This window comes from Eleginops maclovinus, chromosome 6, assembly GCF_036324505.1.
Source record: "Eleginops maclovinus isolate JMC-PN-2008 ecotype Puerto Natales chromosome 6, JC_Emac_rtc_rv5, whole genome shotgun sequence".
NCBI classification, from domain to species: domain Eukaryota; kingdom Metazoa; phylum Chordata; class Actinopteri; order Perciformes; family Eleginopidae; genus Eleginops; species Eleginops maclovinus.
Genome location: NC_086354.1, coordinates 10,921,734 through 10,949,705, shown reverse-complemented (window position 1 = coordinate 10,949,705; position 27,972 = coordinate 10,921,734). Strand labels below are relative to the sequence as shown.

General features: G+C 41.1%; 1 protein-coding gene across 2 annotated transcripts; it reads right to left on the bottom strand.

Annotated features, from left to right (window-relative positions):
- Positions 1-93: 93 nt before the first annotated feature.
- Positions 94-27,772, bottom strand: mast3a (microtubule associated serine/threonine kinase 3a). 2 transcript variants are annotated; one of them, XM_063885917.1, is made up of 28 exons: positions 27,611-27,772; positions 26,201-26,232; positions 20,552-20,640; positions 19,844-19,916; positions 18,034-18,054; positions 17,756-17,834; positions 15,471-15,628; positions 12,888-12,963; positions 12,446-12,655; positions 11,012-11,113; positions 10,396-10,528; positions 9,300-9,382; positions 8,949-9,034; positions 8,240-8,448; positions 8,004-8,142; positions 7,669-7,801; positions 7,402-7,567; positions 7,150-7,251; positions 6,718-6,840; positions 6,381-6,493; positions 5,916-6,091; positions 5,456-5,577; positions 5,173-5,361; positions 4,652-4,875; positions 4,113-4,235; positions 3,801-3,937; positions 3,414-3,598; positions 94-3,297 (listed from the first exon to the last, which is right to left on the bottom strand). In XM_063885917.1, the coding sequence occupies exons 1-28, from the start codon at positions 27,650-27,652 to the stop codon at positions 2,432-2,434; spliced, it is 4,191 nt and encodes a 1,396-aa protein (XP_063741987.1). In that variant the 5' UTR covers positions 27,653-27,772; the 3' UTR covers positions 94-2,431. The 2 variants fall into 2 exon arrangements, with proteins under 2 accessions (XP_063741987.1, XP_063741986.1); XM_063885916.1 differs by lacking the exons at positions 26,201-26,232; positions 27,611-27,772 and adding an exon at positions 23,451-23,869.
- Between the last annotated feature and the right edge of the window lie 200 nt (positions 27,773-27,972).

Below are 27,972 nucleotides of genomic sequence, written 5' to 3'. Positions count from 1 at the left end.
ATATTGTATTTATATGTATATTTATATTGTGTTTATCTGTTGGAAGTGCCACACTTCTCCTTAAAACCAAAGAAAGATTTGGATTGTTTATGGTGTTGTTTAACTTGCATTTATTGTTGTTTGAGGGGAAAATGACAAGGACACACACTTTGTATTCCTGGACCTTGTAGCCCCTTTGCAATGCATTTATTTCAAGCACTGTTAAGACAATAAAAAAAAATGTCACAAGTCTGCATCAGATACCCACATGGTAGGAATTTCATAAAGGCCAGTTTGTCATTTAGGAACAAGGGGTTGAATGGAGAGCAACAACTTTAACACACAAACAGATACAAAATGTGGAAATGATAAAGAAAACAGTTGAGCCCACATATGAACACATTGAGTTTATCACACACACACACACACAGACACACACACACACACACACACACACACACAATATGGCTGTTTACGTACAGTGGCACGAAATAAAGAGATCTTAAATCATAACACACCGTGATGTTACCAACAGTTTTCTCACCAATGTATGACAAACAAGATTCTGACTTCTAATTTTAACTCCAACATTCTATAAGCACCGTTCAAGGTTTAGTATGTGCTAAACATCCATTATAAATTCCCAAATTAATAGTTCCCTCGATTCTGCAAAAAAAAAAAAAAAGAACATAGGACAAATGTTTCATCTATTTCAAATTAATTAGTTTAAATATTCATTTTTGGTTGCTGATCAATACAGTTCCTGAATAATTTTTTTTTTTTTTAAACGGTAAAAAAAAAGGAACAAAAAATAAAAAGAAGATAAAAACCAAAACAAATTTGTTCACATTTCTCAACAAAACACACACTTTAAAGATCAAACCAGTGAAGAAAATTATGTTTTAAAATTGCAAGAATTTTATACTGGGGTGTGAAACATGAACACACTTTTGAGGCTGATCACAACATGAGATTAAGACCCTGTCACATATAAGTGACATTACACTATGAATCCGAGTCCATCTACCCTTACAAGGTCACTTTAAAAAAAAACTGTCAACAGCTGTTATAAGGTCCACCATTGTTTATACAATATACATCAACAGCATAGGCTATTAGTACTGCAACAAGACTGTTTCCATATCAAAATATACAAAAAGATCACCTCTACTCATTCCTTCATCCGCACAGGGCTCCTGGTTGAATTCCCTGTCATTCATTTCTTTCTAAAATAATTTAACAAAAACCATGACCACATACATATTTGCACTAAAATGTAAACAACCATTCATAACAGCCATTTAAAGAAAACAGCCAAGTGAACTAGTTTTCTTTGTAGCATCAACTGTACAAGTTTTGAATCCATCGGTGAAAGGAAATTGTCCTGACATATTAAAAGGTGCGCTATCTTCTATACGGATACGACAACTGGTGCACTTCAGCTAGACAACGTTGGTGGGCTAGGGGTACTGGACGGAGGCTCGATTAAACAAGGGTGACAGAGACCACGGTCTGCTTATAGAGGGTAGTCACAAAGCTTTATCTACACACCTGTGTTGATTAGGTTATGATGTCAAATAAAACTTGGAGTGACACACAGGACAGAAAGGAAGTGGACGTAGAGCCGATGCATACGTGAAGCTTCTTATGTACAAGTACAGTACCTCTGTTTAAATGGTTCCTATGGCTAAACCATGCTTTGGCACCACAGCTAGGCCTTTGAGTATTGAGCTGTTGATATTTTTATCCTTTAAAAAAAGGCCTGTTTTCTATGAGTCGAATTGGGAGCCACCTCAATGTCTATGATGGAGAGGCAGCAAAATCTTCTCGAGTCTATAATACATTACACTTTGCAGGACAAACACCGTTGGTCTGTTTCAAAGACCCAACCGAAACAGGAAACAACACCCAATTCTATACAGGTATTGAGGTATAAATATGGTACAATATTGACTGATGGTACCTGCCTTTTTCTGCACCTGCTATAAAACCACAATGAAGAGTTGTTCCATGGCTTTCTCTTGTGCAAGAGTAGCTGAAGCATCCAAGGCATTTTCAGCAACCCAAAAAAAAAAAAGATGAGCATACAAATCAAATTCATAAATAAGTCTCCTTCATTTAAAACAAAAACTATTTACAAAATACATCTGTTCCAGGTGCCACAGTGATTTGAGAACCAAGAGAGAAAACAAGCAACTGGGACGTGGACAAAGTTGGGCAGTCATTATTCTGTTAACAGTGTTGCAGGATGCATATATTACTGAGGAAAATGGATGTTCATTTGCTCTTCCGTCTTTGAGCTGATGCTTGTGATGATTTTGGACTGGGTCACAGTTTTCTGGACACATGCAAGGCCTTCAAATGTAAGTTACAGTAGCAGGTCAAAGACTCTTCTTCAATAATCAGTCTCCTCCTCCATGACACTCTTCATTGTCCTGTTTTCCCGGCAAAACTAAAACCCTCCTTTGTCTTTTGACTTGGCTTTCTGCGGCGTTGTTGTACCCTGTGCTCCTCTTCCTTCCTTCACAGCAGATTGCGACTTGTCTGAGTTGATCCAGGACGCCTTGAAATCCTTCAGCTGCGTGATAGGAGGCTTTGGGCTCGGGGTTGCCTCTCTCTCCTCCAAATCGTCGAAACTCACTTCCTGCACGGCCTCCTGCTTCTTAAAGGAATCCCTTCGCTCCGACAGTGCCAGCTTCCTCATCACCACCACGTCGTTTGAGTGGTGGCTACTGCCGCGGTGTTGTGGCGATGCATTGGAGCGGTAGAGCTCGCTGCCTCCGCTGGCTGAGTCCTGGTAGCCTCTCTGCCCTCCTATAAACAGACCCTGGCGGCCGTGCTCACCGACACAGACAAACCCGGTGGCGGTGTCCCCCTCCATGTCCTCAAGCCCCTCCCCTTCAGACAGAGGCACCTCCATGGTGTGGCGGCGGGTGCTGTAGGCCTTCCTCTCTGCATGGTAGCCCCCTGTCATCTTGTCTCCGGTCAGCTTCTCCGCTGACTGCACCCTCTTAAGGAGCGGTGAGCGTGGCGGCTCAGCGCTCCGGGGACGCACAGAGTGGCGGGTGATAGTGGGAGGGGACAAAGTCTTGCCATGGAAACCCTGAAGAGACTTTGGGTGAGTCGGGAGGCAGGATGGAGAGCACTGTGGAGAGAGAGGCTGAGGAGGCGGGATGCAGGCCAGCGGTGAAGGAGGGATGCTGCTGGTGGACTTGCAGCGGCCAGCTTTGGTATAGCGACCCAAAACATGGAGGGAACTGGGGCGGGGCTGTGGGACAGGAGAGTTAGGGGAGCTGGAGCATGGAGAGGAACTTGAATCTACACGAGGGAGAAAGAAAACAACACAGCTTACAATGAGTTTATATATTTCACAACACACAAAGCGATAGCTAGCTTCCTTTTAAGGATCCTAAGTGTGTGGTAACCTCACTCACCTCCAGAGTGATCAGGAGCAGGGGAGCGACACGGCGTAGATGGCCCAGGAGAGAGACTCTGTGTGGGGGAGCCGGAGAGGCTGTCGCTTGATGACTGGTGGAAACCCGAAGAGAAGCTACGACTGCTCTGCATGGGCGGAGGAGGCGAGTGCTTAGACAGCTTCTTCAAGATGCTACGTCGTCGGCTGCACAGAGGAGAGAGGTTTGTTTTATAAATAATATTGTTTTTTGTACTCCTTTTAAGGAAATAAGTGTCTCTTATGAGGCAAAAGGCTAACCAAAATATAAGAGAAGGACTTTAAGATAGGTGCCTGTTAACTGTCCATGTACGGTGTCCATCTGAAATCTGATACTAAGCTTCAGACATGCGTTCTAAATGTCAAGTACCTGTCCTGTCCGTCCTTCTTCTTGCTTTTCTTGCTGCGTCGGGCCATCTTGGCCTTGTAGCTTGATTTCCTGGCAGGGCCCACCTTGATAGAAGTGTTCTCCAGAGCGGTAGTCTGCAGAGTCACCCTGTTGCCACTCTGTTAGAAAATACATTAATATAATCTATTAGGCATCTCTCTTAAGAGCCACAAAATGAACTGCTATCACAGAATGACTTGGCAGTATATTCTTTAATCAAAACACAGTGTAATAATCCAAATGTACTATATATATCCAGAAAAATATTTGTACAAATGAAAGTTATTATCATACCTTCAGGAGGAGCTCCACCACTTCAGTGTGGACGAGTCCTTGGACCGACTCCCCGTTGACATGAGTGATGAGGTCACCGGCCCTCAATCCTGCCTCGTGTGCAGGACTGCCTTCCTCAACACACTGTGGACACGGACACAGACACACACAGACACACAGACACACACACACACACACACACACACACACGATTAAAATGACTGCTCAAGCAACCATCAGCTGTAGCCATGACTACACCTGCTTCACCAATGCATCTTTCACAACCAATGTATTAACCAGAAAGAAAAAAAGATGTAAACAATTACACATTTTATGTATTAATCAAATAAATCTAAATGGACACATAAAAACTACAAAATATAAAGTCGGAAAATGATTGAGTCTATGGTTTAGAATTGTATGGCTACATGTAAGAACATCTGAAGACCAATGAGGTTGTTTTTAAACTACATTAAATCTGCATGTTGAATCAATCATTCAATCAACTACAGGTTGGTTTCACTCCAGATGAACACGGCTACACCTGAGAAGACACGTACCCAGACCATGTGGTGAACAGTGTAGACGTCACTGTCCCCCATGTACACTCTGATAGCTCGTAACGCAAAGCCGAACCTCTTCCCAGAGCTGTGGATGACCACAGGGGGCCGGAGGCAGCTGATGTTGACAGAGAGGTCCCTGCTGGGGGACGAGTCTCTGGACGAGGGGTTGGACGACAGGGACAGGGAAGATTTGGGGCTTGTGGGAGGACCTGCCGAGTCATCTAGATCAGGAGAAACCGATGATTAGAAAACTCATCAGATGAGTGTTTGTGGATGGATATTTCCTATATTTTGCATTATTCAGTATTTAATAAAACTACTAAATATCTTGGCCCCAAAGTATTCGTATTTATGATTTGTATTTTATGTACACAGCATCAGGCTGTAGAGGGCACTGTAAACACATACATTGTCAAATATAGAGATTTCAGTTCTGCCTGTAAAAGATGAAAAAATAAGCAACTGAACGTATTCCAACTTCTTAGTTTTATTTGACAGAATATGATAATCCTGTCTACCTGGGGTGATGATGAGGGACAGGCCAGAGACAGATGCAGACTTGGGGACTTTTCCAGCGGGGGATCTGGGTTTCTCTGGGGTCTCCAGCTGGTGAGCGATGCGCCGGGACGCCCCTCTGCGGAAAGACGGCCGGGTGCCTGTGCTGTTGCTCCGAAGCCGAATGCGCCGCAGGTTGGAAACCATCCCATCTAGGATGAGGACATATTTAGAGTGAGCTTTGATGTTTCATTATTACTGAGTAACAGGAGAAGAGACTGTACAGTCGACGTTTGTCCATCTTACCTTCTTCCTCTGCCGAGATGGCAAAGCGGGGCATGATGTCGAGGCTCTGGGTGCTGTTCATCACCAGCGGGCTCGCACTGCGCTCTGACTGGGAGGAGCTGGAGGAAGCACGAGGACGCAGACTGCAATGAAAATACAGTGGATAGAAGATTTTAGTTTAACTTGTATATTTAGGTAGAACTATGATGTCTCTGTATTAGGGTTCACATACAACTCCATACGGAAGGGATCAAACTTACGTAACATCTGAAAAATGTAATAATAATAATCCTACATTTTTTATGTCTCAGAAAAATAACTTATTTGCAAAATAAAATGCTTCATATTTAAAAAGAGAATACTACACCTCACAATCACATTTCCTATAAAATAGGCAAGCCATCAAGGCGAGAACGAGCTCTGGCTTTAATCCTCTCCTCTCATAATAGGGACATCCCTCTCTCCCGTTTCATGTTCTCACCTCCCCCTGTGTCCATCTGCCCGCCTGTCTCCACTGGCCAAGTGTTTGTTTCCATCGCATGGAGAGAGGCCTCCCCTGCCCTCCCATCGCTCCTCCTTCTCCTCGCTGTGGCTTCGCTCCGACGACGACAGGCTCTGGTTGGACGGCGTGGAGAGATGCTCCGTGCTGCTGTACACCTGGAGCATTAAAGAAAATGGGTCACATTGATGTTTAATCAAGATATCTGGACTGCTTTATCAGAAGGTTATCACCAATGTTTTTAAGTATTCTCTTATAATGGTATGTAAATGTACATTTTCCACCAATCTTGTATTAATGTTTGGCTTCAAACCTTTATTAAACCCTCATTTTAACCCTATATTTTTACATTTTTGTATATATGTGAACATTTGTACTGTATTTCTTATGTGTATATGTGCAAATAAACTACACAAAATATATATTATGTGACAGTCAGAGCAGTACCTTGCTGAAGCGGTGGGCCACAGAGGAGAACTGCCGGAGCTCTAGAGATGATTCATCATCGTTGGTTTCATCGTCATCATCCGAGTCCAGGTGACAGTAGCGCTCCGATCGAGCTGTAAGAAACAAAAAGACAGTGCATTAGTAATAATAATAATAAACATTCTTACTACAATTACCATCACTGTAAAACCTCCTGGTCCTGTGTGTCTGTGTTTTTAACAAGGTGTGTCTGTGTGTGCAGAAATGGATCCATATTTGTATTGTCGTTAGCTCAGTCTAGCCTCGATCCTGAAATGCACTGTGTGCTTATCTGTCCATAAATCTGACTGTGACATACTGTCAAAGTAACTGGTGTCCTCATCAGTCTCTAGTTGAGGTATGAATTCAGCTTTCTGTCTCAGCAGGCCGTTCCAGTCCAGACCCAGGAAAAACATGTGCATCTTCACCTCAGTGGTTCCACCTGGAAAAATATAAATAAAAACAAATCAGACAAACAGGTCTGCTTTCATATCCTCACACCTTAGGCCTAGTTTTCCCACAGCTACTTCGTGTCTCCCTTGATACTCTTATATCTGCCTTATTAACACACATTATGCACACAGCTTTGATGTAAACACAAAAGTGCATATTTTCATCTCTCAACATCTCTCTCTGGTAAAATCCGCCGTGTCATGGCTGCCCTAACAAATTGTAGCAGACCTAGTGTAACCTGGGACCTGAGCCTTCGTGTCTCAAAGGAACATAGCGTAGAGTGTAGAGTGTTGTGTACCTGTTCCCAGTCGATCCAGAGGGCTCTGTCTCAGCAGTCTGGTGATCAGGTCCTGGGCATCAGCCGGCAGAGCGTCCTCCCCTTCGGGCCAGATGATGTCGTCTGGATAAAGAAGAACATACAATCATCCAATGACGAGATTTAATCACATAAAAACACAACATAAACGTTAATTGTTGGTCAATATCTTAAATTAAATCTGTGTTATGCAAGATCTATGTGTATTTGATGACTGAGGACAATTGCACTAACCGTTGACCACCTGACCAAACAGCTGTTCTGGAGTGTCTCCAAAGAATGGCACACATCCCACCAAGAACTCATAAAGGATGATGCCCATAGCCCACCAGTCGACTGGCTTGCCATAGCCCTGCCTCAGGATCACCTCTGGAGCAATGTACTCGGGAGTACCACACACCTGATGAGAGGGAAAGAAGATGGAAGAGGGAGCAAATATTGATGTCGGTTTGAGATTGTTAATGATGAGATGAAGAGAGGAGGAGATGAGAAGAGACAAACCTGTTTGTCGATGAACTCCCTGGTATCCTTTTCGATATGTCCTTCATACAAGTTGGTGGTCATGTTCATTAAACCGATCTTTGACAGCCCAAAGTCTGTCAGCTTAATGTGTCCCATGGAGGTGATTAACAAACTACAAAAGAAGGAAACAGAAATATTTCATGTTACATCAAACGCTTACACAAAACTTAGATTTAGACTCGGTAAAAAAGGTTTCGGGTGGTACTTCAAAAAGATTGCCAGGCTCTAATGGCAAGTTTAAAAATGATTAAAGCTTTAAAGTACTTCGGAGCTGCCTCCGAGCAGAGACAGAAAGAAGTGAAATGAGGACTCACTTGTCTGGTTTGAGGTCTCTGTGTACAATCCCGTAGTTGTGAAGGTACTCCAAAGCCAGGACAGTCTCTGCAAAATACAGCCGAGTCATGTCCACAGGCAGGGGACCGATGTTCTTCAATAGGTTGGCACAATCCCCACCTTAGAGTACAAAGACATACAGTCAGATGCTTTGTCTCGCAAATAAACCTGTAATAACAGAGACATAATATGTATGTATGGACAATTCTAACCCTACCTTCGACATACTCCATGACCATGCAGAGGTGCCTCCGTGTCTCGAAGGAGCAGAACATAGAAACCACAAATGGGTTTTCGGCAAAGGTAAGGATGTCTCGCTCCACAAACACCTGCTGGATTTGATTCCTCAGCATCAGGTTCTGCCGGTTGATCTTCTTCATGGCAAATCGTTGACGGGTCTCCTTGTGGCGCACCAGAAATACCGTCCTACATGGCAGGGGGGAACAGATGGAAGAGGACAAAATGAAATAAAACATATGACAAATGAAATACCGTATACAACACACTTCTTTTTTACAGATTTTTTGTTGGTAATAATTAGTATTATTCTAACACCTTTCTTGGTTATGTTCCACTTAATCCAAATTTGATTTTGGAACATAAGGCCAAGTTTGTTAACACATTACCTTTGAGATCTAGTATAAAAACACTGAATGCTAAATAATGGCTGATGGCTTTCCGGCAAATTGACTAGATCCAATGGGCAAATGAAAAGACTCGATTGATTGGAGGGACAAAAGGAAAAATAATAAAAGAAAATAATAATAATTCCTACAATTCCATTCTTGGAGTCCCTACATTGCCTGTGCTCTGCCTTAAACAACAGCACATCCTCATTTTAGTTTATTTTCCCCATTTATTGGGCTCTCTGCGGTGTCAACAAAGAAACTGAGTGAGTCGGAGACAAAGAAGTCTGTCTTACTCACCCATAGGCGCCATTGCTAATGAGCTTGATGGTCTCAAAGTCGCTCTCCAGTGGTTTCCTACGAGGAGGGGTGCAGGCTGCTCGGCTCTGAATCACACACAAAGGAAACAGAAGAGAAAAAAACAGGAACTGAGTTGCTGCATTGCTCAGGAAAAGCATAAATCCAAGCACGCTACGACTTATTTGTGATAATATTCAGGGTTTTTCCCCCAAAAGAGCGTTCGTTTGTTGTACATTTCTCCAGGACGATGTCTATAACATTACTTCAGACATCAGGGTTTTGCATTTCAGACTAAGAATCACTTCATAATTTATTATAACTTCTTATTTACCATTTAATATAAGTTTTTACCTGCATGTGTGTAGCATCTCCTGTGTCTTCAGACTCCCGGTTTGCTCTGTGGCTCGGACTGGTCTGCTCCAGGTGGACCATCTCTGAAACAGCAGCAGATCGAACTCCTTTAAGTTTAAATCAAAATGAGAACTGAGAACAGTGAGAGATTATTCAACTGTTTGCGAATGATAGTAACTGACTAATGATGCTTAACAAAATCACTGAGATCACATTCTTACGTGATTAAGTTATAATGTCTCTCCAAACTCATTAAAGGTTTTCCAATTGAGTTGAATTACGCTCAGCTGAATATCATACAAAGCAATACTGACGTGTACTTCTGCAGAGGGAGTGCTTTCAGTGGTCAATTACACAGACCAAATGCAGATCCTTTTTAACTGAACAATAAAAGACTTGGATAAACTAAATATCTAATAGTAGGGGGAAAGCAACATTAACGTGGCGATAGTGTGCTCAGTAAAAACAGACACAATAAAATCAGAAAAACAACTTCAAAGACAGCACAGGGAAGTTTCCTATGAGTAATGTGCAAAAATCTACCTAAAATAACAGTACTTACTGCAACAATAATAATATCACACATACAAGAAAAGTACCATTACAATTATTTTTTTATGTCTTGTAATTGCATTGTTGAGGATCCTGTGATCTAAGTATTTCATACATTACATAACTACATCGTAGTATGTAAGTGTTCTGGCAAAAAATATAATTATGATTCTATCTATAGTTATTTTTCTGGTTAAAAAGTAAACATGCATTTTCATTTTATTTCAGTGAAATTATCAGGAAATGAACTCCGTACCACAGGATTTTCAATACTATTGCTAATATTTATTGCCTTTATTCTACCTTGTATGCTCTCTTTTTAAACTAAGCTCCCCAGTTTTGTATGTCCTGCATTTTTTTTAATGATTATTTATTCAAAATAATTATTTTATAATTCTTTACTCTACTCTCATTGAATTGGGAATCACCTTTTAAAAGTGTGCTATACAAAAAAAATGTATAATTATTCCCATCCAGTCCAAGCATTCTGTAAAACTCCTCGTAAAGGTTTTATCAAATGCTAAAAAATAAATCAGCATTGCACCTTCCAAGGGATCTCTGGTGAGGCCGAGCTGGCTAATGATGTATCTGGGAATATCTGTCTTGATGCCGGGACCGACTTTGGCTTGACCCTCTGCCACCTCCAAACGTTGGTAAAACTCCTCTGGATCGAACTCCTGTAAGACAGCAATTAAAGACGATATGTGGTTTCATCGCATTTTGAGTGTCATTTGATTTGGATCAGTTTTTGTAAAGATAATAAAGCATTTACGATTAGCACAGGACAAACGCTGCTAACAACACAACAAGAAATAAAACAGGAAACACCATTGCTTGAGTTGATAAGAAAGAGGCTGAAAAAGGAAAATCCAGTACTCTTCTTTTCTTGTGAACTTGAATTCTCATAAAAATCAGTATTAAATAGCAAATGAACGGACCACAATCACGTCGGACAGGTTAAGCTTTCTGCTATCTCACTCCAACATGAAACTGTGTTATTATGATTACTGCTACGACTATCATTATAACACCATGTCATCAATGTATGTGAGTCACCTGTGCGGTCTGCATTCATAAAGGGACAGATATTTTGTTCTGTGCAGTAAACTGGTAGACATCACGTTGATATTGTGTCCCTCCTGATCACTACTGAGACGTACCAGACACTCCAGGAGCCGGGCCGGCCTGGAGATGATGATGAGAATCTTTTTGACCAGTTTGGTGATGATGGCCACCTCCTCGCTCTCTGAACGCTCATACGCCTGACCCGGAAAAGAAAAAGGATGGATTATTATTTTTGACTTAATCCAATTGGGAGGAGGCATAAGGCAGCCAGTCTCACCCTCAGAAGCCGTCTTCACTCCGGCTCATGTTATTTTTATCCTCCATTTCATCTTCTATCTGTTGGTGATTCAATAGATCTAGGCTGGTGTTTTTACATCTTGCATCAATACTCATTTCTGTTTGCTGCCTTGCCAGGTTTATAGATATGACAAAACAATTGCGAATACCTATTAACAGCCTTCATTGTCTCCATATCTAACTCTAACATTGCCTTGCCTTGCCTTGGTCAAACAGAGGTGTAAGAGGAGGTGTAAGAGGGGTTTAAGTCAGAGTTTAGGTTAGGCAGTGGGTCATCTGTGTCTCACCCCGTCAAACCTGTCACAAGATTTGTTTTCAAAGATATCGCCTTCCAAAAGTTTGAAAGAAAAAAAGCATTATAAAAACAGCAATTCTTATTCCAGAGAAGAAGTAGCGTGCAAACAAACTCAAGCACTTTAACATGTGACAGCAGGGAACATTTGCTTAAAATAAACTCTTACTAAGACGGAAAATCATTTTATTCGCAAGATGGAGGAATAATTACAGAAATGTGGCTTTAGTGGAAATTATAGACTGAATAATGTGCACCCTGTTACACTGTAGGATAAACTGAGTTTATGAATGAGCACAAGAAAGCACTGCATCGACTTTGCACTGAATGTGGCCAAAGAATAACTTGATGTTAACTTTTAAAACGTTCCATTTAAAAAGAGAAAGTCATTGCAGCAGAAGCTGTAGTCAGTTTCGCAAAAGTGGCAGCATGTACTTCAGTAAAATTGTTGCTGGAAAAGTTATCTAATAAATCATTATATAATGAAACACTTGACAACTGCACCGACTCAAGTAATGACAACACAATTCCGGACCAATGAACTGGACACAGCACCAAATGAGAACCAATCATAGAGGCCTTTTCTTCTTTTTAGTTTTTTAAGAGTTTTACTGAGGCATTTTTGCTTTTATTTGACAGTGCAGAGACAGAGACTGGACATGGGGAAAGACACTGGATGTTGCAGTAATTTGGCATGTGCTGTTAGCACTCTATTATGTATTTAACACATAGGCAATTTCAATTCAATGTTCCCATTGACACTACTAAAGTACAGCTTGCAATGTCCCAGACACAAATCTGAGCTACCAACAATCATAAATCCGCTGAGGATGTCTCAAAAAGAACAAACCATGGCTGAATAATAATGAAAAACAAAACAGTGTCCTTGTTTGGAAGAAACAGATGAAAAAAACATGTTTGAAAGATGAGAAACACTTACCTCGTGCAGCAGCTTCTCCAGTTTCTCCTGCAGCTCCACAAAGTACCTGGAGGTGACCAGGCCTTTCTGGGACTTATCCAGACAGTCTCTGGCGAGCTCCACCAGCTGGTGCTGAATGAATCCCAGCACACCGTCAGCCAGGGGCAGAGCGGTGTCCGGGGAACACTCGGCAATGATGTCGAGCAGCCGACCCTCCATCTGGGCTGTTGCCTGGGAGACGAGCAAGATAGAATACTTCTTTTAAAACAGTGCCAGCAGCTTTGTGGCGACAATTTATTTTAGGTGGAAGAGTCAAGATTTTATTTGGTGTAAAAAAGCTCATACACTTATTGGTAGTTCATCTTTTTGCAAAGAAATGCATTTGCAAACTGAAGATGTTTAAATATTACAGATCACAGTGAAAAAGAAAGCAAAAATCAAGTGGTAAAACAAATGAGTATACCTTAGGAAAACGTTCTTTGTAGACATGATTCATCATGACAATTTCATTGTCAAATGTTCCACAGGTCCGTCCAGGGCTGGATGAGAAACAGAAGAATAGTTCAGAGATACAGCCAATAATAAATGGATTCTACATATGAATCATATTTGGCTCCAACAGCTTTAGATAAGTTACACTTGCAAACTTAATAAATGGCTTTTGGAAATAAATTGAATTAATTGTACAATAACCAAAGTTAAAGGAGAAACCGTAATGGTTTAACATGCTGTTTGTAATGTATCCTGCACAAAATATGCTTTTCCGTATACACTGCCAGGTATCAGCCCTGCAGGAAGTATTGTTTAACTAACCGATTCATATTGAAATTTGCACATAAAGTCCTTATTCCTATGCTTGAGCTTTTTTCAGACTTGTCTTAAGACATTTTAACACCATTCCAGGCTTTCTTTTTAGAGGTCACAATATGTTTAAAGTTTAGTACTACTAAACAGGAAAATATCAAAGCCGTAAAACAACATGAATCAATCTTATTTAAGCTATACAAAATTTTCTTACGACAAACACGCACATGTTTGACTGAAAGCGTTTACTGCCATCCCGGGTCATAAACCCAGCATGTTTGAATAAAACACTAATGTAATTCAGATCAGGTTCTCATCTGCAGTATCCATGACCACATCTGTTGTGTGCACAGGGCTTCAGTTACGAGCGGGGCACCTTTAAAGCCGTCTGTACACATTACAAATCAAAGAGCTGTCATCAAAAATGTTAAAAATAGCAACGCTCGGTGCCCTATACATCACATACTACGAATAACAATATCAACAAGTGACATGCAGTTACTATTTTAGGGCAACTACAACAGTTGGAGTCGCAGAGCGGGGGATTTATTAGAGGGCAATAGCGATGGTTAACCCCTTGGGAACTATTTGAAGGCAATAAGAAACTCTTTACACACCCTCTGGAGCTATTCTAGAGCAACATGGACACCTGTCATTCATCTTATTCCACACTAAATGCACGCAGTAATTTCGATGTGTTTTTTTAATAGCATTGGTATAGTCAAGCCCTTGCTGTAGTGTTCTCTCTAATGAAACTTTTAGAGGGTTTGAATCTCGAATAGAAATGTTAAGCATTGTTTTCCCGCTATGTGAATCTGCATGACATTATAGTGAAAGGCATGTGGTCAATTATTTGTTTATTATATAGATGTTACCCATTATGTTGAGATTTTACAATTCGAGTATTTAAAGACTTTGGGATCAGCGAACCATGTGGACACTTAACAAGCCTGGATGCCTGTAAAAGTTTTTCGTAAACTTTATATTGGACCATTTCACATTATCTCATCAACTTAGACTTTAGTGTTAAAAATACATATGATAAAGACCTTTATTTATAAAAGCCTTCACTGTGACCTCTTCCCCTTTAAGTATAAAACCACCGCATATGTAGAGCAGTAGACATATCAAGAACATTCTCTTCCATATATATATATATATATGTAGATATACAGTATACATCCATATATATAAGTTGCCCAGGCAGCGACACATTAGAGAAAAACAACCACATCAAGATGTTGCCAACACCCTCAACAGCCCATTATAAAAAGCCTCCAGCAACCTCCAAACTCCCCACCACAAGTGCAGTTTAGAGGGTTTATATCAGTGTTTAATGTGAGCAGCCACACTAAATGTTTATAAAATGCTATATTCTAATCCTGGTGCTCAAAGTAAAGGTATAAAAATGGTACAGTTTTTTTCCCCAGAACCACATACAATAATTATCTCACTTTGTTCGAATCCTCCCAGCAACTACTTAATTATTTCAGATCATAAATGAAAGACGTTGAGGAACTTTTGTTGGTTTGAGGTTGAGCAGCTTTGTTACCAAGTGCGCTTTTTTGCATTTGTGTACTGTTGCTAACTGCAGGCTTTTCAGTGTCTGCAGCACTGCTAACAGTTTCCCTCTCATAAAATGATCTCAAATCCATCTTTGAGTAAGCAGCTGTGGGATATGAGGAAAACATCCTGTACAGGAGGCTGTCACTAAAGCTCATTTAAGGCCTAAAGGTTCAAGAGTTGGTAAGCGCTGAATGAGCTACACAGCTATTGCTAATGTTAACAAACAGAAAACTAACAATGGCAGAGAAGAAACTTTGGTTGAATAATTAAAAACATAAATGGCAGGCATGACTTCTTTTCTTCTCTTTCATTCATACTGAGGGCCTTGATGTATTGTTAGCTATTTAAGTGTAGGCTTCAATGACTAATTTAAACCACACGGCTTGGCTAACTAACCCAGGTAAAACATTTAGCATACACCACACTATAAATTGACGCTGTGCATTTTGTGTTGTGTTTCTTAAACGTAGACTTGTATTATAAGTGGTCAACAGTGCCAGGCCTCCTGTAATTATCCTCTCTCAATTATTTTAGGATTAACATACAACATAAAACAGGAAAGGAGTGGCTCTAATCTGATTAGATTAACACTTCTCACAGTGGAGTGAAACACAAAGGTGTGTGTAGTCCTTTCTCCTCTGCAGTCTAGTTCTTCAATGATTAAAATCCAGGCTACCTGAGACTGCGTGAACGGAGCCTGACAGGGGGCGACGCCTGTGCTCCTTCTTCGTCTGCCACACTCTCTGTGCTCCGGAAATGTTTGAACAGGAAGTGGAGATCATCTTGAGTGGGCTGGAAGGGCAACTGGTGCAATAACTCCTGGGAAGAAGAGGACTGTGGGGTAAAGGGAAATAGGGAATGTCAAAAAAGGAAGAAGAGAGCAGAAAATAATAATCAGTGAGCTAGAATACATTCCAAACTCAAACTTATTGCCCACTTTTGTATCCATATCAGGTTGTGCTTCTTTGATGATATAACAATCTGAGTTAAATGCTTTTTCTAATAAGAGGATCACACCACTGCTCTCTCAGATTCACTGCTTATCTTGTTAATGCTCACAGTCTAAAAAGTTTCACGCTCCACTATAGTTCTGAATTAGGTGTAACATTTTAAAAGGACATGCTGAGAAAGGTCTCCAGTAAAATAAATCATCATATATCCCTATAGTTTTTCAAGGTGACTGTGTGCTTTAGTCTTCTGCCCTCCTAAAGCTTTTTATTTCTTCCCTGTCGCAGCACGCCTGAGGCACGCAGCAACTGCTGTTGTGTTGGCCGTGCATGCATTCGTTTTCTCTTTCCAAGACAAAATGTGTGACACGCAGTCTGGAATTTATGAGAACTCCCATCTGGCTGGGATCTAGTGTTTCACTTGAGGAAGAGCAAAGAGAAGAGGGGCTCATCTGACCAGAGGAAATAGACGAGCTGAACAGAAAGAAAAAGAGAAAGGAAAACAGAGAGAAAAACTGAAAATAAGGGACCGAAAGAGGGGGGGGAGATACCCTGAGGAAGAAACTAGAGACGTGTCAGAAGCAAGTGAGAGCAGCATAAAGACCTCACTGACAGCAAGCCTGAAAGGGGCTTTGTGTGGGGAGGGCTGACCTCACCGTCTCCAAGCCATGTGGTTGGCCATACAAAATTACAGCCGTGACAGAGGAGAACGGGTATTGTTTTTACAGCCAACTGCAGTTTCAGTAATGACTTTCTCAAGATAATTAACACGGAAACCATCAACAAATAGCTGATGGGGGTAACTGGGTCCATGCGTTTTGACTTTTTCCCTGAAAGGAAGTGAGGAAATGTGAAGTCCCTACTTATGTGTGATGTCATCCAGGAAAAAGAACTCATGCATTTTAACAAGACCCGTGTTATTTTAGAGATAAGGCCTTGAATTCCTGTACTTTCCCCATGGTCAAAAGAGCTCAAATCAATTTGGTACAAAGTCATTGATATAATCATGATGGTCACATGGTAAAATATAACCGCATTTTTCCCATTAAATATACAGAGTTTACAGTCTATTTAAGGAAGAAAAACACACCATATAAAGTTAAATCTTGAGTGTTTGGATTATTATAAAAATGGTCATTCCAGGACAATTCTAGGAAAAGCAAAAGTTAAATTCATATTTCTGTAGTTCAAAACGATTAACGGTGTTGATGAAGGAGGGATGCATCATGGTTGGACACATCCTGTTATGACTGAATTATTAAATCAAAAACATTCAATTCCAGTCAGCTGTTTTGTATAACAACTGACTGCAGAGACCATGATCGACCAGACTGTCAAGTAGCAGTGTGGTGATGGTGTGATTTTTTCCACCTGCCTCTGAGAATGTATTCAGTGTCTTTGCTTGCATTGGTTAAACAAATGATGTCGACTGTATGTTCTGCGGTTGCCAGAAGGTATGTGTGTTGTGATACTCAAACCAAAATGAAATATAAAACAGTCACATCCTGGTTTTAAAGAGTGAGTGGTTTGTGTGTTCACCAAGAACAGAGGCAGTTCAGCCAAAGACATTTCTCAAAGCTCCCTTGCATCATATTTTATCTCTAGGTTGTCCAATCAATATGCTGGCAGTCTTTTCCAGTGAGCGGTTTGTCAAAAAGGTATAAAACACAACCCTCACAGCTTGTCTAAAATATGGTCCAAGTGCAGAGAATCTTATGAAATAACTCACACTGTAAACTGGGGTCTTCTGTAAATCTAAAACAATTTATAGGTGGATTCAATCCTACACTGATCTTATGGGATTTACAGTTCAGTCAGTCAACACGGTAAGCTTACAGGACACTATTGCCCCGTAAACTGGCCGATACGCTGACTGTAAGTAACACAGGGAGCTAACGGGTCCCAAGGCAGCGGTTAGGAACGAGGTTGAATGTCTGATGAAGGAAAAGAGACACGCTGACAACTTCAGGGTAATGAAGACTTGGAGTGAGACACAGTAAGAGACTCGGCTTACAGATACTGATGAACTGGTAGCATTGGTGCAGTATCCAGACGAGGGAACCGACGCCACGGACCAACGTCTCCCATCCACTCTGCAGGAACACAACAGAAGACAAACAGCTCAGAAGAAGATCACTATCACATAAACTGTACAACCTACACATCCTGTTGACTTACTCCAAACTTCAAAGCTTTGCCTTTTTAAACCTGCAATCGCATTTTACGCAAATTTTAAAAGGTCATATGTATTGTTGATAAAAAATAAGAAACCCAACACTGTTGTTTTCTTACCTTTCGGTGCGGGCCAGTTGGCTAAAAACAAAAAAAGAGGAAGACAAAAATAGAGAAGATGAGTTAGAAAGAAGAGGCACAGGCAGACACACGGAGTGAGAGGGAAAATAAACAGTGTTTAATGATAGTGACAGAGTACGTCTGGCTGTCAGAGTCATAGCTGTTTGTTTGTCACAGCTCGCAGCCACTGGCAGTCTGCTGCTGAACACCTGCCAAGCTGCCATCATACTGCAGCACTGAGACCCACTGACACTTGACTCATGACTCATTAAAAACAGGCACACAAACCAACAAAATACACTTCAAACTGTGCCTACACATACACCGTGAAACACCCACTTATCCATCACTAAAAACAGAAGAACTTTACGTGATGACCCTGTGCTTTTCCATCTAATATGGCATTTAATTTTCCTCCCTGATTCCATCTGCCATAACAAAGATACTCAAATGTTTCTCTCACAAACAAGCTCTTGGGAACATGCAGATGAATCAGAGGTGACACAATAAAATTGGATGGTTCTGCTGCAAATGTGACAGAGATCTAAGGATTAGTCATGGGAATAAGACGTGTTCGTTTCCTCATCTGGTTCATATCTGATATGCATTTCATCTGCTATGTATTACCAATCACTGCTGATGCTAGGTAGTTGTATTAAGGTCCTGCAAGGCTTAAGAGGAAGTAAGCTAAGATTTAAAGCAAGCTTTTAGAATCAATGCCAGGGGTGTCAAGGACAAAAAGTATTGGCACACCCTCAGGTAAAAAATGCATCTTTAATGGTGCAGCCTCACCCTTGAGTTGGATCCTTTATTATATATTATTTTGCTTTTAATCTTTACGTCAATACCAACAATTTTGTGTCTAGCTCTCCCATGTTTACATGAAATTGCACAAACAGCAGGGCAATACAGCTCGTGTGAATATGAAATACACCCAGAGGAGCTCTTTAAAAGTGCAGTCACAGCATCTGTCTCCACACAGGCAGCTTAAAAAGTCTCAACAAATTCAGATGAGTCATGCAGGCTCGTGCGAGGCTTCCCCTCTCCGTCCTCCAGCTTATGCTGCAATATGCCGTGCTACACTGCAACATCAAATGCTAATTCATAATACATGACATTTCAGATGAGCAGCATATACATTTAAAGCACCTTCAATGACACTGAAGCAGCACACTCTTTTCCTGCTGCTGGACGAGGGTGCAGCTACTATTCCTCTAAATCCCAGTGAGTCTATGCACAGTTGCAAGGAGAACGATGAGAGAACAAGCTTTGCAAATTTCCCCCATAATCAGAGAAGCCCTGAATAATGAGCGTGTGCAGCGACTTGCTGCCTTAATTGGTTAGACAAATGCCGGTGTCCAGCGAGTGGCCCTAGGGCCTTTCAGCTGGTTGGAGTTGCTTCTCCATTGCCTCATTTCCACTGCAGGTTCTAAAGGGAACAAGCCAGGGCATGTTCATTAAATCACGCGTCTTAGGTTCCTCCCAAAGTTTCAAATATTATTTATAGTAAAATGCCTTAATTGAGACAGTGTTTGCCTTGTTTACTTTATGCGTTTGCATTGACCTGAAAAGAAAATAACAGCTTGTATGTCTTATGTTTTGTGCTCTCTATAGTTTTGTGACCTCTACTAGAAGATGAACCTCTTATGGTAAAATATACATTTAATCCAGGCATCTGCACTGCATTTTATCAGTCTTAGTAATGTTCCAGTTTCTGTATTGGATAGGGAAAATATTTCTGTGATAATGTGACTGAGCTCAGCTGCCTTAAAACAAGTCCACATTAACAAGCGTTTGAGTTAATCCTTACCTGCGGGCAAACTGGAAATTGGCAGAGGTGCTGGCAGAGACATTTCTGGGACTTTCTGAAGGGCTATTGCCAGCTGTAGAAACACAGTAACAAACACTGAGAATGATTACAATGTATATGTTAAATCATTCCCCCAGCTATCCCTTGTTTTACATTTCAAATATGCTCAATGATTATTTTGCACATGACTTTACTTCAGAGCCAAAAGAATATCAGCAGAGAGTGTTGTTGATCACACAACACTATACTATTAAAAGGGTCACTAAAGGGTTTTCATGCCAGCCAAGCACTGCCACACCCTGATTCGCTTCAAAAAAGGGTACAGCAAATGAATGAGTCCCCATATAGCACTGCAGGCAGCTGAAGACGGAAAGAGTAGCCTAAAGGAAGCTCCATGAACAACATCGGCATGAGGAAAACTATTGTATGTTATGTGAATAATTAGCAATAGAAACTTGATACAAACACACCACAGGGAAACTGGTGCTTGTCTTGTGACATTATACATTTCCCCTCTGTGGGACGAATAAAAGGTATTCTGATTCTGAAAAACTAAATAAGGCGCATATCCTCAACAAACAGCTAATGTGGTGGTCTCTTCATTCTAACCTAATCCTGCTGTGTCTACGTAAAGCATGTGTAAAGAGTCTGAAACAAAAGCACGCACACACAGCTGAGCAGACATGCAACTATAAACAACACAAGTACCTGTCGCAAGTGGGAGAGGTGATAGGGGCCGTGAGAGCGTGGGCGACGGGGTCCCGACCGCCAAACTCCTTCTTTTGTTGTTACGAGAACTGTGAGAGGAGGAAAACAAACAGCGGAGAGAAAAAGGCTTGTTACGCAAGACAATTACAAACACAATCACTAAGCAACAGTCTTTTATCAGTATGGTAAACAGTCAGGAGAAATAAAACAGACGACCTAAGATCTTAAGTCGTTGATCCTGATACAGAAAACACTGATAATTGGAATGATGTCATAATACTGGTAGAGGTGTTTATACATACACACAAAGCTACAAACATGTATGCATGTAAATATATAAACAAACAGACAGTGTACTGTGTTACATTTGGCCAAGGTGTCAACACGTGTTAATAGGTTGCATTTTTATGGTGTTATATGTAAGAATAAGTGTTGCTGGCTACAGGAGTTACTAAAAGAATGGAAATAATCCCGTGTGTGTAAGGTGGGGTATGTTGGTAGGGTGCTACACTGAAGTATCAACGAAGATAAGCTGATGTGTACTGTGTCTGGAAGTTTGTAAGAATAAAGAAACATCTGAAAGAGTAATGGTTGTACCAGTGGGAGCACCTGATCCTATAAATCAACCGCTTGGTTCAACAACGTAAAGAAATAAATGGACCCGATGACTCCCATGACATAACTGTACAGGCCATAACATACTTTCCACACCATTAAAGATTCATCACCACGGATAAATACAGTCTGTACATTAATCTATATATAGATGAGTTTGAGTGTGTGTTTAAATCAATTATCAAATTGTTTTCCATTGAGTCAGAGGTTCAACACTTGATGCATCGTTGGATTCTATGTCTAAATAACTACACTGTTGACCACATACCTCTGTATCGATACTGCAAAGCTATTGTAGGGTTGACAATGTTGCTTTCATTAAATATTTCCCCAATGAGATTTATCTAACACAATATCGATACGACATTCATTTATTGCCAAGTTTTATTATCATGCTGCTGTTAAGCTCATTGCTTGTGTCGTTTTGATGACAGTTGGTTTTGTTCTGTCCAGCTGATTAGTTTCAACTTGAAACATGTGCTCCTCTTTTTGGAAAATGTTTGTTTAATTTCGGTATATATTTTTTTAATTCCCAACATTGCTATTTTGCAGCTTCTCTTACAATACAATACAATACAACATAACAAAAATAATGTCTGTCAATCACTAATTATAAGCTCCAGCAAGGAAAAACCTTTCATTTAAAAGAAAGTCCCGTATAAAGACATAGCTGGCAGACCTGTTTAAAATATGGCATGTCTTGACAATGTGGAATGACTCACTCAACCAAGAACATGTTGGTGAATATGATGTAACTACTTTAATGTTTTGATTTGTCCACTTCTTGTTCCTGCTAGAGCATATACGTGTCCTGGAGGCCTCTAACTCACTGTCTGCTAAAATCAATGTGAGAATTTGGACTGCTTTTACATCGTCTTTCACATTCCCTGATAAACTAGATATAATCCCATCATGCTCTCTGTTTCACCCAGAGGATATCAAAGCCTTAACTCCCTCTCGCTCTCGCAATGACCTTAAATAATTGAGGGTCGGAGATGATTACATATCCTGACGTTTCTGGGTCGGTGCTGAGGCAGACTCACACAGTATATGGCCCCCAACCCAAAAAAGAGTCGAAGTGGCAGACGCGGCACAGCAACAGAGGAAGGGGAGAGCCAATAAATGCTTGAGTTTGGCTTCAACAACACACCAACCAACCAGAGAACGACACTGTGAGTGTGCACCATTTTCTTCTTATCAGAAAGTAAATAAACAGACACCTTCTTCGCACTACAGAGACTAGAAAAAAAAAGGCATGAATGCATCACTGTTTTGCACACTGAGCACGAGAGTTTCATCAACACTTAGCAGTGATAAGGTTACTCATATTTGGGACTAACAATGCTGGCAGCCATGTAGCATGCTGAATGTAGGCCACTGACTCAGATGCAGGCCTGTATGTTTCCCATGTCTGCTGATGGTGAAGGGCTGCTTTTATTCACTGAGCTCGACTGAATGTCACGCTGTGTTTAATGGGTTAAATGGCCGATGTATCCGAAGCTTTATGGAAAAAAAGTGGATGGTTTGACACACCACAGAGTTTCAATAGCACAATGAATAACATGCATTTAAAGATGATAGGTTTCTTCCAAAACTCAATATCAATAGGTTTGGAGGGTATAGTTTTGACGGCAGCTAAGACATTATGAGCTAGAATGACAACATAGATTTACTAGTGAAATATTGGGATATATACTCCAATGGGGGAACAATCCAAACATTATTGTTAGGTCCTTAAGAACTCACTGAAAGCCAAAACCACCCTTAGTCATTATAGGGCATGACATGCACATTTCAATGCTCTACTTTGTAAGGGCTGATTATATTTATATCACAGATAAGGCACAACTACATCACTAGCGCCCCACTAACCACATCAGTGTATCGATCCGCACTTGGACTGTGTCGCCTTATGCGACAGCTGGTGGCAGACAATGCAGTCTGCCTCCATACACAACACTCTACAATGGCCACGTTTCTGTCGGAAACAAAAACTAGGGCGGATGTAGCCGACACATACAGTATCGTACTGTGGGATATCACACACACCACAATGGTATTTTAATGTGAGCTGCTCGCTGATACCGTTTCCATACACTGTGGGGGTTGCGTTTACGTGCTGTGAATCAAATAGCTCACCATAAAAGCTCAACACATTGCTGTTTGCCAGACAGAGGATGGCACAGCCCAGCAGGGAGCTAATGACAACTCAAGGCAGGGCAGACGCTTTTGCTTTGCTGCACTGTATCGATACATATTGAGAATCAAAACATATTGTCTTTACCTTTTTGATCTTTTCATCATGGCCCCAGTCACAAAACTAGTTTTGTAGCTCGGCAACACGGTCCAATAGTAGTTTTGGTCAGACATGGTGACTGATAAATCCAATCCAAATATGAGAATTGTCCTCTTGTTAGAGGGGGAGCGTCATGCTAGACAGTCTTATTGAGGAGTTGTTATTATAGGTGGTGGTTAGGCTAGTACGCAGTGTCCAGCGGCAGGAACTCCGGCTAGCTTCTGTACAAACTGACCCCGGACACCGGGACGGCGGCTCGGTGATGAGGACCTACTAAACCAGCCATGTCTCTTTCGCCCTGTCACCAGCTTACAGTCCGAAACAGCTTGTCTTCCGCGGGATGTGACATTATCGAGTGATATCTTCGTCAAGATGTAAAGAGTGATACAAAGTTTCCAGCAGCACCAGCAACGCCGCACCGCGCAGCCGCACCAGTGCTCAGCGAAGAGAGGAGGGACTAATGATACCTTCAAGCAATGTCGGAAATCTGGTTTTAACGTCTAGAAGACATATGACCCACCCAGCGAAAAACAGAAAGAAGGCTGAGCAACTGAGTATTTCCTTTGATTTCGGCATCAAGAGACCGGATTATAAACCATCATCTTAATAAAGTCGAACATATATCCTAAACCTGCACAACCAGTTTCCTTTAGCCTACGATGTTGGGGGAGACGAGCAGACCTGAATGCTGCATTTATTTATTTTTTGTCGTAAGGGAATATTGAGATCCTCATGATATTTATTGGAAGGACCCTGCTGCGCATGTTCCTAATAATACAAAAATGTTTTCTCACCAAGCCATTAATAGTTAAAAAAAAAAAACTAAAATCATTTATCTTCTCAATAACAGTCTCAGCAGGCTAATCAAGGTATTCCAGAAAGCCCTCCCTAGCAATGTTTCCCAGCTCCTCCTGTGGGACCCTGAAGCGTTCCCAAGCTATATAATCTCTCCAGCTTCTGTGTCTTCAACCAGTTGGATGTGCCTGGAAACCCTCCAAATGAATGCACCAGGAAGCTTAATTATCAGATGCCCTGACCTCCTCAATTAGCTACTTTTTATGCAAGGACGCATCAACTCCACACAAGGTCAAGCCACCATCATCTGCAAAGGGCAGGGAACAATTTTCAAAGTTCCCAAACTGGACACTCTCCTCCCCCTTGCTGCACCTTTCGAACCTTTCCATGATAATCAAAAACAGGATTGGTGACAAGTGACAAGCGACAACACTGGTGGAGGCCGACACACATTGAAACTTTACATCCTTAAGAGAATACAGACATATCTGGTAACTCATGCTTTCACAATACCCCCCACAGAATAAACCCCAGGTACCACAATTGTCTAAGTCAACCTAAGTCATCCAAACATGTGTTTCAAGGGGGGGGCAAACTGCCATGACCCCTTTAATAACACTAGGGTTAGGGTTAGAGAGCTGGTCTACCTTTATAACCAAGACAGAACACTAAGCGATCATCCTGGATCTGAGTTTCACGATCAGTCAGAGCCTCTTTTCCACACCCTGTGATAGGAAAAAACCGAGGAGGATTGTTTGAAAATCAGGGCTATGCTATGTTTACTAATTTATACTGAACTTCAAGTAATTTGATTGTTTGCATATTTGTTTAGGAATGACCTCTACGCTTGAGACGAAACTTACGTTCTGCATAATAATTTATTTAATTCAATGAATTCAAAGTGTGGTCAAAAGGGGCCCACAGATCATTTAATCCAGTTCAAAATACACCATTCTAGCAAATTAATTAGATCAATTCCATTTTCCACAGATACAAATGAAGTCTCTACTGAAATAAATGATGCACTTTTATCAATAACAACTAGTTTTGCAATAAAGCGAGCTGTTTAAAATCACAGTCATACAGAGTGAAACACAGAAATACTGTCCTAACTAAATTGACACCTAAAAGGCAACATGACTGACAAAGGAAAAGCAGTTTGCAAGTGGCACAAACATCTTAAACTCTTTCAAAATAAATTCTATCATCTGTGATCTGCTGTATTTGCTGTGACTGACTCAGAGACAGGGAAACTAGCCAGAGGTAATCTCTTCTCTAAAGACCGGGGGAAGTCCCTGAACAGGTTAGTGACAGGGAAGAGATTTGTGTTGTTGCCTCCTATTTTAGCTGGAAACACACACGTAGGTTCCTTCATGCTGCTCATGTTGCTCCTCTAATGTATAGCTTGATAAGAGCTGTTAGTGTAAATTTCCAATTAATCACCAAGTACCTCAGGAAAAACATTAAAAACAACACACATCGAGTTACACGTTAGAGCTGGCTCAGCTTGTTTGATAGGTTCACATATTTCAATTCATAATCACATAGACAGCAGATTATTGACTGCGCCGTAGCAAAATGTGAGAGCTGATTCATATATTGACTGCAGATACCAATAAGCATGAGTATTTAGGAATAATATTCGATGCATAAATTAATTCTCCCACTGTTATCACATCAGAGACTCTTGTGCTTCATTTCTATCTCAGGCTCTCTCTCTTAGTTTTCGTAAAATCTGTCCGAGCAGTGAGACTACTCTTTCTTTCAGGCAATCCTCATTAACAGATTCAGAAGTTCTTGTCTCTCAGCAGAGAGTCAAGTGCAAGCACAATAAAGCTGATAGATGACAGGCACCTGGCTGGGCTGGTTTGAGGAGAAAAGCGGGGGTGCAAAAGGAGACAGAGACAAAGAGAGCATATAATAAGTCAGTTCGTAATACTTACACATTCCCCCTGCGAGGAAGACTCAGTTCTTTCTAGAAAAGAAGACATGGGAAGTATTGAAATGAGAACTTAAAAATGCTTGAAACATTGCTTTGAAATGCAGATAACAGCTATGGGTTTTCAGTGTTTGGCAAAGAGACTTCAATATATTTTCCTCATCTAGGGATAGTTTCTATTTAAATATCTTTGTATGAAAAGCTTACTCCTCATAATAAACACTGAGGAATGCGAAGATATTTTCCCGCTTTCACTGGCACATTACATTCATAAAATGCTTACCCTTTTCTGTAAATCCCACACATATTCATTTAAACGCAGTAATCACATTATCTTCAGATTGGCCTAGTTTCTGCATGACAAGTGGGTCGTCAAGTCATTTAATGACCGGGATACAAATCCTCACTAGCCCATGGCTGTTTGGGCTTAGGCAACTGCAAAACTACCCTTGCCAATCGGGATTGAGAGACAGGGAACAATGTCCAAAAAGATTATTCTGAGGCTTCTTTCACTGATTTCATCCTCTACATTTTTTTAAAAGATCCCAGAAGTATCAGAAAGTCACTTGTTATCGTCTCATTCACAATTACAAACAAGGTAGGTATTGTAACACACCAAAACATAGACATTTCTGCAAGGATAATGGGTTATAAACTGTACACAGCTATATACTATCACTATATACAGTATATGTCATGTATTTCAATTTGCAGTTCTTTTTTGTTGTTGTGTGTATTTCACACAACATACCCATTTAGGAAACAACAACTTCCCCACAACCATTATTTGCAATGGCAGGCCTGCACTTACATTTAAAATGCAGATTAGTGCAAGAAAGGAAAGCAACCAATTACAATAAGTGAATGGAAACACCCGGATTGGACCTGGGAGCCTTTCATAAAAGAACAGGGGGGAGAAACATTGCAGCTCCCACTACTTCATTTATGCAGAGAATATACACATGAATGAACTAAAGCATGAAAAAAGCATTCATTATTCTCGTTCTGGACATTTTTGAGTAATAAACCAGGCATCCAGGAGAAGATTAAAGGGATGTGCTGCCAATCATCCGGGCTCCCTTGGGGTTTTAAGCTCCTGTCACCAAGGCAACCCGCTACACTACTGTACCAATGGACAGCTCGAAAATAAACGTACCAGACCTACAGTCATTTATGTGCAGTAATTCAGTGCTACAATTCACGATGGTGCCACTGCCTGTTTTAATGAACGGACACGAAGAGATTTGAGCTCTAGCTTTAGATAATAAACATTTTAAAGCGATGTCACATAATTATCAGGAAGAAAAAGCGAGTATTGAAGAAACCGATCCTCGCCAATGGCTCATCCTCAACATTTCTTATCTTTGTTTGCGTAGAAACAGCCACCCGAGCTGTCATGACAGTCTCCATTTACCTGTAGACCGCGGCGTCTCAGGATATTCGGCTCATCCATCATTGAAGACAATACAAACCCAAAGAAGATCTCCGATCAGTCAGCCCATCCTGCGCTCCTTCCTCTCCCCAGGACCGTGCATACAGTCCACCTCGCTGCTGTTGCTTGCTGCTTCCCCAAGAACCAACCCCTCCTCCACCCCGGGGCGAGCTACACGACCGGCCCCGAAAAAGGTGGCCACCTCTAGGGGTTGATCACCTGATCATGAGGGGAGGAAGGAAAAGGTGTTGTTGTGGTTAGTTAACATCAAACTATTAATGAAGTGAGAAGGAGGGTTGACCCCACCTTCTTATTGATATGCTGTTATCACTTGCCAATGAAAA